Source organism: Balaenoptera borealis (genome assembly GCF_965194805.1).
Source record: "Balaenoptera borealis genome assembly, contig: HAP1_SCAFFOLD_1717, whole genome shotgun sequence".
In the NCBI taxonomy this organism is placed as follows: Eukaryota; Metazoa; Chordata; class Mammalia; order Artiodactyla; family Balaenopteridae; genus Balaenoptera; species Balaenoptera borealis.
In genome coordinates, this window is record NW_028122525.1 from 1 (window position 1) to 11,010 (window position 11,010).

The following is an 11,010-nucleotide window of genomic DNA, read 5'->3' on the forward strand; positions in this document are numbered from 1 at the left end:
GGCAGAAACCACAAGTGTGGGAGAGACGAGGTGTGGAATGCCATCCCGCCACCAGGAGGTGTCCTGCTCTGCCTCTCCTGCTCCTCTCCGGATCTCTGGAGCCTAGAACAGTGCCTGGCACAGACAGATCATTTGGTAAATAAGCAAGTGGAGGGATGAATGAACAAATGAATGGAATGGACAGAATACTTACCATGTGCAGGAAAACTTGGTGAGTAAGAAGTGGCCCCTGACACCAGTGGGGGACAGCCAAAAAACACACAAACAGGTAAATATACAAGCTCACATTGCTTGTATGAGAATTGCTGTGCGGCCAAGGAGAGAACTGGGGACTAGGGAAGGCCTCTCTGGGGAAATAACGTTAGTACTGAGACCTAACACAGAGCAAGTAGTGAGAAGTCTGGGAGCAGGCATTCCTGGAGCAGAAAAAGCAAGTGCAAAGGCCCTGAGGGAGGACCAAGCTTGCCACGGGCACAAGGAGGCTGATGTGGCTGTTGAGTAAGGGAGGCCGGGCACCGGGCAGAGGGAGAGGTGGCCTTGGTGTCGGAGCAGTCACTTACTGGGAGGGACTGTGCCCAGTTTGGTGGGCTCCCTGGTGTGACTAGGCTTGTCTCTTCTGGCTATGCCCTCGCCCTGGCCCACTGTGTTCACACCTCAGCCTTGGTTACTCTGGCCTGCCCAGGCCTCTCTCCCGCCCTCCAGACCTGTGCACACAACAGCCTCAAACACAGTGAGGCCACCACATGGCGCCAGACCTTCAGTTCTTGCCCCTTTCAGGTGTGCCAGAGGGCTCAGGCCTGAGCCTGGGATCCTTGGTGGGAACTGCGTCAAACATCCAGTTAATTCATCCCTGAGTCTAGACGCTTTACCCCACATGATGACCCGGTTCTCTCCTTCCCAGCACCTTCCCTTAATCCAGTCCCCTCCAACACCACCTCCGCAGATGTCACTTTAGTGCTTCCCAGGGAGTTTTCCTATTTAAAACCTCCATGCTTCCCCAAATCCTACCTCCGTACCTGGCTCAGATTGCCTGTCCCTGCCTCTCCCTTTTGCCCATGCGCCCTCTGTGGCCTCCTGAATCAGGGCTGCCCATGCACTGCTCCTCCCCCACAAAAAACACCCCCCCTCGCATCTTTTTTTCATCCTCCTGACCCTTCCAGTCTCAGCTTCAATGCCACCTCCCCTGGGAAGCCCTCCCTGCTTTGTCAGTTCCTCTTGTCCTTGTGCTCAGAGCACCCGTATCAATGGCCCATCTTAAGGAGTTGTAAATGGATACCTGGTTATTAACATTTGCTCCCTGCCATTCATACCCCCCCACCAACTTGTCTTGAAGACAGATGACTCCTTAATGCAAGTGGTGGGGGCCTGAGAGGGAGGGAGGGAGGGAGAAGGGTGTAGATGAAATACCCCACAATGTCTCCTGCCATCAGGAGGCACCGGGGTCCCAAGGACTCTCCCCTGAGATAAAGCAGTGTGCCCGCACCCCAGCCAGCTCAAAGGCTACGCAAGGAACGCCACGTGGCCAGTGTCAGAGGGCAGGGGTGAGGAGGGAGAGTGTGCAGCTTCTGGGTCCCTACCCCGTCCTCTGCCCACAGTCAGCCCGGCCTGCAGGACAGACTCGGGTACTCCAGGCTGAGGAAAGTGCATTCAGGAGGGACGAGAGGCAGCCAGGGTCATCCAGCCGGCAGAGGTGGGTCCTGCAGCATCTCCACCTTAAAATCAAAGCAAATTCCAGGCTCCCCCAACCCTGGGGTTTCAACCCTCCCTGACCCCTAGAGAAGGCATACCACACACCATGGGTGCTCGCAGGGGGCTTCAGCCCTTGAAGCTCATCTGTGGACCCCAGAAGTTTCTTAGAGTGCTCTGGTCACCTCTCTCCCTGAGGGCCTGAGTTTGAGGTCACACTTCCTCCAGTTTGCTCTCCTGACTCACTGCTCACCTGTCTGAAAATCAAAACAGCTCACCTACCACCCCTGTGTTTAAGGGGTAGGGTGCTGCCCCCCGCCCCCGCTCCCCCAGATACCGAGGTATTTGTTTCTCCTGGAGGCCAGAGTTTGGAAAATGAGGGCAAGGCTGCATTATTGCCCTGGAACATATGTCCTAAGGGACCAGAAGGTACCACGTGTCACCACCAGGGGGAGCCATTCTGTGGCCCGGAAAATCCAGTGAGGCCTTTGAGGTGAAGGGCACAGCTACCAGGTGCCCACACTGGAAGGTGACATCTCTGGGATCTTTGGCCCTGGGCTCACACACACACCCCACCCCACCCCCTAGTTCCACAGAGGGCAGCCCCCCTTGTAGCCCATTCCCCCAGAGTGCCTGGAGATGTATACACCTCCTGCCAGGGCAACCGGGTTAACATGGCAGCACCCAATGACAGGGTCCTGAGAAGAGGCTCCCAGTACAAGTCAGCAAGAAGGGACCAACCTGGTAAGCGGCTCCCCTTCCAGCCCATAGCCCCAGTGCTCCCACCACGTCCCAACAGGCAACTGCAGCTCAGTCTTAGACTAGCAGGGCCACCCACCAGACCCTGCTGCCCAAGGGGCACATCTCCCACCCAACTGGTGTCCTCAAATCCACTGTCCCCAGGAAGGACAGCTGGGCCAGAGTTCAAGATCCTCTCCTCTTCTCCTTGCCCCCGAAACTAAAAGAAGAAAAACAGAAACCAAAAGAAACCAAAATAGAAAAACCAGGCTTGAGACAGCTTTGTTAGAACAACTCAGCAAAATAAAATTCCGGTTTATTGTTGGACAACATTGTTTCACACATACATCAAACAGGCCAAAAAAAATAAACAGCAACTTCATAGACAAAAAAAGGAAAAAAAAGAAACCTTTTATCTTTGGCCTTTTTAACCATCTCATACAAACCAACTACTTATAGTACAGCTAAGTACATACACAAAAAAAGTTACTGGAATGCTCGGAATAAGATTGTTTTTTTGTTGTTGTTTTTGCTTTTTTTACAAGGTTTTTTTTCTCCTTTGAGATTATAATGAACATGGTCACACCACAAGTAAAGTCAGAAGTAGGACAGAGAACGCTCCGAAGGCTGGTTTGGTCATCCGAGATCATTAAAAATGGCTGACCCCCTAACAATATGTACAAAAATATAAAATGTAAATAAAAAATACAAACAAATTTTCCTTTTTAAAGTACTTTAAGAAAAAAAGCAGGGCCTTGGAAGTTTTGGTTCTTTTTTCCTCCCCTGTTGCAAATTCGCGTTGTGGTTTTGGTTGGGTGGTGGAGAGCGCGTGTCATCTGCGGTGACGCTGCCCGCAGTGGGCGGGCGGGCAGGCGGGACTCTCTACTCGAAGGTGACCACGTTTAGATTCTGAGACGGGAAGTGGAGGGTGAATAGGTCACGGTGGCCTTTTAAGTTTAACTTTTCCTTTTTTGCTGTCTAGTCATCCTCATCGGTCTTCTGCTTCTTGGTGTCAACATCGTCATCCTGGGAAGGGAAAGATGGTCAAGGTCCCTTTTCAACCCACCGGGCCCACCCACCAACTGCCTCAGCTCCTGCTGGCAGAGCCAAGACGGGCACAAGCAGCCCCAGAGGCCTCTGGGAGGCTGGGCCCATGTTCCTTCCTGTTCCTGCTCAAGATGAGAAGGGAACCACTCGGGACCACCCACCACACCAACTACAACTACTAAAGTCCCATCAGCCCCTCCAGTTTTAGGGCCTCAGATCCCAACCCTCTCCCCCCGTCAAGCCAGACCAGACCCACCTCGTCATCTTCAGCTGCCCGTTTGCCTGTAGCAGCCTCAGCCTCCTCATCTTCATCTCCATCCTCTTCCTCACCTGCAAAGAATAAAGCCCAGGTAAAGCACTCTGCCTTCCTTAGCCAACCAGGGAGGGTCTTGGTATTCTCCCACGCAGTGGCAGCCAGAAACGCGGAGGGGGACAGGAAAACTGCAGCTCCTTGGGCAATGTCCCAGTAACAGTCTTGGCAGGATGGAGTGCCCCTGATCTCTCTGCTGCCTGACAAACTGGGCAGTCAGGGTACCCACACTGCCCATCGCAGACATCTTGTCTCCAGAGAAAAGAAGACACAAGCAAAAACCAGAGAAGCCAGTCCACCTGATCAGTGTGTGGACGGCACTCTGCAGTGGGAGTGTGACTGTGGTGTTTGGGGCACAGCTCCACACCACTAACCTAAAGCAAGGAAAAAGATGCTGGCTCTGCAGGTGCAAGCCCAGTCGTAGGTGGTCCATTCGATCTGCCACCCCCGAGGAGCCCCCAATCCCTCCCCATCTGCTAGAGAAGACAGAAAAAGGTACCCCCCAAAAAAGAGACAAAGCTACTCACCATCACCTTCCTCCTCCTCCTCCTCTTCCTCCCCACCTTCCTCCTCTTCTTCATCTACCTCATTGTCGGCCTCCTGCTCCCCATTTTCCTCGTTCTCCTCGACAGAAAACAGACCAGCTTACAGATGAGGACAGAACATCACTCTGCCCCATCCCTTCTTCCAGACCCTGCCCAATGCTTCTACAGACCAGACCACCTAAGAGACGCCCCCTGAAGCTCCACCAAGAGATCCTGACACATAATTGTCCAAGGCCTCAGCCCCCTCCCCCCCCCGGATTAAGCCCAAAGTCTAAGTAAGAAATCTTAGCCAGGAGCTGCTACGGGGTCATGTCCAAGGTGGACACTCACAGCATTTCCGTTAGCAGGTGCCTCTCTCCCATTCTCCGCCTCCTCCACAACTTCCTTCTTCTCTTTTAAGTCCTTCAAAACGGAAAAGGAAGCCAGTCAGTCTTTTGAGCAACCCAGGGCTGCCAAAGGAGCCCAGGCCTTCAAGTACGAGGGATGCAGTGCTGATCTGGATGTCCAAAGCTAAAAGCTGAATGTTACAGGTGGACGGAGCACAAGATACTGAGTGTCTGTGGTCCACAAGATACTGAGTGTCTATGGTCAGGATTTCGTCCTACTTCTCAACCCTTAAAAACAAACACACTTTAAAAAAAGGGCCCACGACGGCTGTTCTCCCTGCGGCTTTACTCCTGCTTCTTAGGAAAGGAGCCATGTGGCACCACAGCCTGAAACCTGTCTGGCCGGGCGGACGAGCCTGGGAACACTTCACTCACACACTCGTCACGTACTTGTTTCCAACCAGAGGGAGCTCCGCCTCTCACAAATCCTTCTTGGAAGACACCAAGCATGTGCCGTAAATAAATAAGGCAATGGGGGGAGGGCCCTGACACTGCGGGAGGACTCCCGCGGGTGGACTAGCCTGGGAAGGGAATGGGAGGGAGCTAACCGGCAAAACCGGGGAAGCCGCCTCACCAGCCAGAGGCCCCGCAGCCGAGCTCGAGCTCCAAGCCCGCGGTAGCGCAGGACCTGGCAAGCGCACGTTTTGTTTTGTTTTTATCTGAAGGAACCGGAATCCCACCAATCCCTCCATACCCAACAGCTGTCCCAGGAGGTGGCAGACCGATGCCTGGAAATGGGCGCGGGCTCAAGGGACGCTCTCCTTAGCCCGAGCGAGGCCTTTTGGCACTCAGGCGCGCCGCCTGCAGCGCCCTATTTCCGCCCCTGCCTCTCTCGCCCGTCCGCGGGTCAGCTCTGTGTCCGTCGGACCGCGCCTCGCAAGGCGGCCACGGCCCGGGTTCCAAAAGGCAGCGCCGCCGCGGACACTCCGAAGCCCCGTAACTTTTTCAGTGCGGCAGACTCCGCCGCCATCACAAACAGGCGTCGAATGGCGCGGGACCGGAGGGCGCTCAGCCGCCGTCCTGCGAACAGCCCCCGGGCACCTGCCGGCCCCGTCCTTCAGCTTCTCCCCGTCCAGCCCACAGCGGACCCCGGCGCCGCCCGCTCCCGCCCCCTGGTGGCCGGAGCCCCGGGGAGCTGTGGGGGCGGGGAGGTCGCGGCGCGCAGGCGCGCACCCCCGCCCGGCGGGCTTTGCGCGCGGGCCTCTGCACGCACCGCGCGCGCGGAGCACGTGGCCCGGAGCAGCCGAGTGCGCCCCTGACCCCGGAGACCCGGCGCCCGCGGGCGGCGCTGGCACCGCCGAGCGCGCGCCAGTTGCTCTCCTGTCTTTCCCGGCCTCTGGACGCCCCCGCCGCCTCCCCGCGCAGGCCTAGATGCGCGGTATCTAAGTCTCTGCATTTGGCGGGCAAAGTCCCGCGGGAGGCTGCCCCGAAGTCCGCGGGTCCTTTTCAGTCCCACAGCCCGAAGCCGTCGGAGACGCACTCCACAAGGCTCTTTAGTACTCTTAACGGGAAATCACCTTGGAGGAAAGCGAAAGCCCGCGTTGGGTAGGGCTGACCCTCTCCTCCAAACTAGTTCCCCGGCTGGGCCCAGAGAGGACCGGAGGAAGCCCCTGCGGAGATCCGGGTCCCAATCTCCGCTCCTTCGGGGGAGTCGCTCCTGGGAAAGAACCAGAGGTGACGCCAGGGGCACAGGGGTTAAGGAGACGCCAAGGTGACTCGCGCTCGTCCCTGCAGGGGCACGACAGAGGCGCGAACAAGGGCCGAAGGATAAAAAAGTGGTCCCTCCTGAAAGTACCGTGCTCCCGCCGAGGGCGGAGACACTCCCCGGGGCAGGCAGCGGGACCGATGCGGCGCGCAGGAGCGGAGCTGCGCCAAACGCGCAGGACCTCAAAACCGAGGGCAGTAAATCCGCAGCACCGGGCCCCAACAGCCTCTGGTGCCCGGTTCGACCCCGCAACAAGCCAGTCGCGGCCGCAGCTTTTGTTCGCCCGCGTAGCCTCCGGAACAGCCGCAAATACGGTGCCCCCGGGCAGCCGCGGGGGGCGCCCATCATCGCCCCGGCGCGCCGCTCCTTCACTTTCCGTTTCCTCCCCTCCAGCGCGTGGGCTCGCCTCCTCCTCAGTCAAGCCCGGTATTGCTGGAGAATTATTGAAGCTGGGCGGCTGCTCCCGGCACACTGCCCCCAACCCCGGACGCCCATCCCCACCTCCCAGAGGGCACCCAGGGCGGAGAAGCCCTTCACACCTCCGCGGAGACAACCAACGTAGCGGCCCGCCGGCCCGCCGCCCCACTCCGCCTTATCAGAGCTTAGCCCAGATAAGCCTTCTCGGACCCACTACAAGGCGCGAAACGCAGCGGTCCGGCGCCGAACAAAGAGCAGCGCCGCCGGCGGGCGCTCGCCGCGGAGCCGCCACTTCCCGCAGCCGGTCTGCGCCCGCACACGCGCCCCCCCCAGCACTTCCGATTCCAAACGCGCTGGAGTTTCAAAGTTATTTCCGTGCGCCCCGCGGGCCGACGACCCCCAGCCCGGCCCCTATCCTCCCGCCGCCACTCAGACGAGTCACAAACAAGTTTCGAGAGCCGTGGAGCAGCCTCGCCTCGAGCCTCTCAGCCTCCGCGCCAGCCCCTCCGGGTCCCTGAGGGCCCCGGCCCACTCCCCGACGGGCATTACGTTTGCCCACGGTGCTTCCCGCCCCCTCCCCCGCAAGCACAAAGAGTGGGCTGCCTGGGGGCCTAGGCTGGGGGCGGGCGGGCTCCCAGCAGAAGGGAGCAACAGCGGGCTCGGGGTACCCAGGTGCCGCGCGCCAAACACCGCTCCGGTGGTGGCGGCGCGCGAACCCCAAAGGGGCGGGCGGCGTCTAACCTCACCTTGGTGGTGATTTCGGAGCTGGTGTCCACGGCCGCGTCTGACATGATGGGGCACGCCGGTGATCCGATGCACGGATTAAAAAGAAAGCGGGAGTTCGACGACTCTGGCGATAAAGCTGCCGGAGTCCGCGGCGGCGGAGGAGGCGCGCGGCGGAGGTGGCTGCGGCGAGCGGTGAGCCGGACACGGGAACAATGCAAAGATGGCTTTTCAGAGCAGCCAGTGGAGAACTCACGCGGCGCCAGAACCTTTAATATAGATTAGTGGGCGGCGCTCGGCCTCCCTTGCCCGAATGCTATTGGCTTAGAGCAGGGAGCGGGCGCTCACTCATTGGCTCGATTCCGAACAATGGGCAAGCGTGCTTAAAGCGGCAGTGCCTTCGTGCGTCCCGCGCTGCGCAGTCGCCGGCCGTACTGTCATTCAAGGCCTGAGTTTGCTGGGTCTCCTCGGCACCAACGCCGTGGGGGAGGGGCGCGCGCTCGCGCTCGGGGCGCGCGCTCCCGCTGCTGTTTTGCTTGGGGCTGCTGACGCAGAAAGCCAAAGCGCGGCAAAGCTGCGCGCCCAGCCCCCGGTCCTCACCCCTCCCCGCGCTTGCTCGGAAGAAGGGGGGGAGGAAAGAGGAGGCGGCTGCCGGCCCACACGACGGCTGCCAGCGAGGGGGAGGGGAAGGCCGGGTGCTGGGCTGTGCTCGCCCCGGGCGGTGCCCTGCACGTTGCCCGTATGCCCACCCCCAGCGCCTTGGCACATCCCACCATGAGCTGTCCCAGCGCAAGTCGGCGGAAGCCCCACGACGAGCGATGAGGGCATGAGGCTAAGACCCGCGTACTTGGGGCGCCCCGTCTTCTACCACGTCCACCCCCTCTGCCCAGCTCCCGGCGCCCGGAGTCTGGGGAGGTGACCCCGTCGCCACTCCCAGCCCCGGCGTCTGCCGCCTAAGCCAGCCGACGAGTGGGTTCCGTGCCAAGCACGCACACTCGGGGATTCGTGCATCGAGGGGACTCGAGGGCCTGTGTAGGCTCTGCCCTCGAACAGGACAGCCCGCGGGCGTCGCACCACACAACGGTCCCCGCACTTTAGGTTTCTGGTTTGCGCCTGCCCCGAGCGTTCAGTGCCGTCGCGACAGCTACTGGGATCCTTCCAGGGCCCGGCCTTCGAGTCTATCGCTCTCCCACCCCACTTAAGACTCTGCCAAGGGCACATGAACTTATTCTTTGCGGGGTTATTCGAGGGGTAATAATCGTCCCTTAGGCCAGTTGATCTAGTCCTTGGGGGCTCCATGAAGTTTGGGGCGCCATTTAGGGAACACGCGGAGCCCGAAGAAGGGAACCATTAAGAAGCCACACTCAAGATGGCGTTGGACTCGGCAAGCCTGGCGTGACGTGGCGACCCAACCCACTCAGACGATCTGAAAACCGTCGGCGACACTCTCCTTATCACCATCGCCCTTGGCTGTCGAACTAAGAAACCAGCTGTGTGGGAGGAAAGATTAGAATAAGTGGAAAGACGTTCCAGGAAACTACCTGTGCCACACACAAGATGGCGACAGATAGGGTTCATCCCCGTGTTGCCAGAAGGGGGCGCCCGACACGGAAGGCGGGACTCGGGAGAAGCGAGTGCACACTGGCTGAGAGTGGCGGGCGAACACAAAGTTGACGCTTTGCGTCCTGCCATTGGCAGGTTCCGCTGTCTGTCTCTTGGGGCCGCCGATTTGGGAATGGAGAAAACCCGGAGTCTGGTATTATGGAGGAGGGACGGATGCCAAGTCCTGCAGTGCTTGAAGTCGGGGGCGAGAGGAGAGGCTGAGTGGGTCGCCCTTCATGGTTTTCTTAGGTCAGGGGCCAACTGGCCCCATTCCCACCGCGAGACCCCCTTATCTGAGCTCACCCCGCACTCTCCCGGCTGCTTCCCCAGGCCCCGGACTCGGCTGCCCAGCCGCGAGCAGGCGCGTAGGGCCGGGGCGCCACCCGGATCTGGGCCCCCTCCCACTCCGCCTGTCCCTCGCGCCTCAGGCCCGCATCCCCTTTACATCTGCCAGTCTGGCCGCTGGCCTGTCGGGGTTTTCCCGAGCGAACTGTCCTGTAGGGAGAGAGAAGCCCGGGCTCCCTGTCCTTTGGCGGGGAGAAACGTGGGGCAGGTGCTGGACAGGGCAGGGGCACCGCGCCACCTCCCGCTGCCTGGCGGTCGCCATCCCGTCCCGGTTACGCAGCGGCGGAGGGGGCGCCCTCCGGGTCCCCGCCCTGCCCCAGGGCGCCCCAATGGCTGGAGGTGGGATTTTCCCCAGGGCGGGCGCGCGCCAATCCAAGGGACTCGCAATGGTGAGGAGGACCACGAGTCCCAACCTTTTGTTCGGTCCGCTCCCGCCCGCCGTCAGTTGCCTTCATTGCGACGCGGACCTGAGGCCGCCGTTCGCCCCAGAGGAGGAAGGTTCTCCTTGGCCGCTGCAGCCGCGACCCTTCCTTTGTGTCACATTATCCGAGAAGTGGAGGGATTGTGCGGTATCATAAATGGGGTAGAAGAGCGCCTTTTACCTGCGGCTCAACCATTAAACTCTGGTTACCCTGGAGGGGATTGTTTGGTCCACAAAACCCGGATGCATTGAGAGCTCGTTCTGTGCCGCATTTAAGCGATTGAGTCTTCTTCCCTGTCTGGATAGTGGCACTGGGCAGTCTTCTCTATGTCCACGGCTGAAAACTGGACATGACTGTTCTGGATTCTGGCCATTATGGGGGGCCAGGGGTGGGGGAGGATCCAACTGGATGAATGTGAATTTCCCTCGAAAAACAGCTTTGCCTGGCCCTGTGCCTATGCAGCTGACTTTGCTAGAAGTGGGTAAGGAAGGCTTATGTCCACCTGGTTCTGGAACCAGCATTTACCTTCACTGAGCACTCACTGACTGCCTGGTGTGTACATGGCAGTGAGCCTTTGGCTCATGCTTCAAGCATTTTCATTTATTCTCCACACCTTCCAAAGTAGGTAGGACAATTATAGGGTTGAATTATATGAAATTGATGTTTTTTATAGGTCAAAACCAGTTGAAAATCGGCAAATTTATAGGTTCAGCCTCTAATATGATATCACTCTCCTTTTAACAAGTCAAGAAAGCCAACCAAGGGGGGACTTCCCCGGCAGACCAGTGATTAGGACTCTGCACTTGCACTGCAGGGGGCATGGGTTCGATCCCTGGTCGGGGAACTAAGATGTCTCATGCCAGGCGACTGGCCAAAAAAAAAAAAAAAAGGAAAGCAGACCAAGGGATTATAGCAAGGGACCTGGAGTAACCAAGTGAATCAGTGACTAAGTTGAGGCTAAAAGCCTAGAATGAAGGCATCTGCGTTGTTAGATGAGCGATGGATCAGAAGTGGCCTTGGAGGACTTCCCTGGTGGCGCAGTGGTTAAGAATCCACCTGCCAATGCAGGGGACACAGGTTCGAT

General features: G+C 58.9%; 1 protein-coding gene across 2 annotated transcripts; it reads right to left on the minus strand.

The window, feature by feature from the left end:
- Nucleotides 1-2,705: 2,705 nt before the first annotated feature.
- PTMA (prothymosin alpha) lies at nucleotides 2,706-7,815 on the minus strand. 2 transcript variants are annotated; one of them, XM_082409301.1, is made up of 5 exons: nucleotides 7,581-7,815; nucleotides 4,657-4,728; nucleotides 4,309-4,402; nucleotides 3,728-3,801; nucleotides 2,706-3,450 (listed from the first exon to the last, which is right to left on the minus strand). In XM_082409301.1, exons 1-5 carry the CDS (start codon nucleotides 7,623-7,625, stop codon nucleotides 3,403-3,405), a joined length of 333 nt encoding a protein of 110 aa, XP_082265427.1. In that variant the 5' UTR covers nucleotides 7,626-7,815; the 3' UTR covers nucleotides 2,706-3,402. The 2 variants fall into 2 exon arrangements, with proteins under 2 accessions (XP_082265427.1, XP_082265426.1); XM_082409300.1 differs by having other exon boundaries at nucleotides 4,309-4,405; nucleotides 7,581-7,807.
- Nucleotides 7,816-11,010: the final 3,195 nt, after the last annotated feature.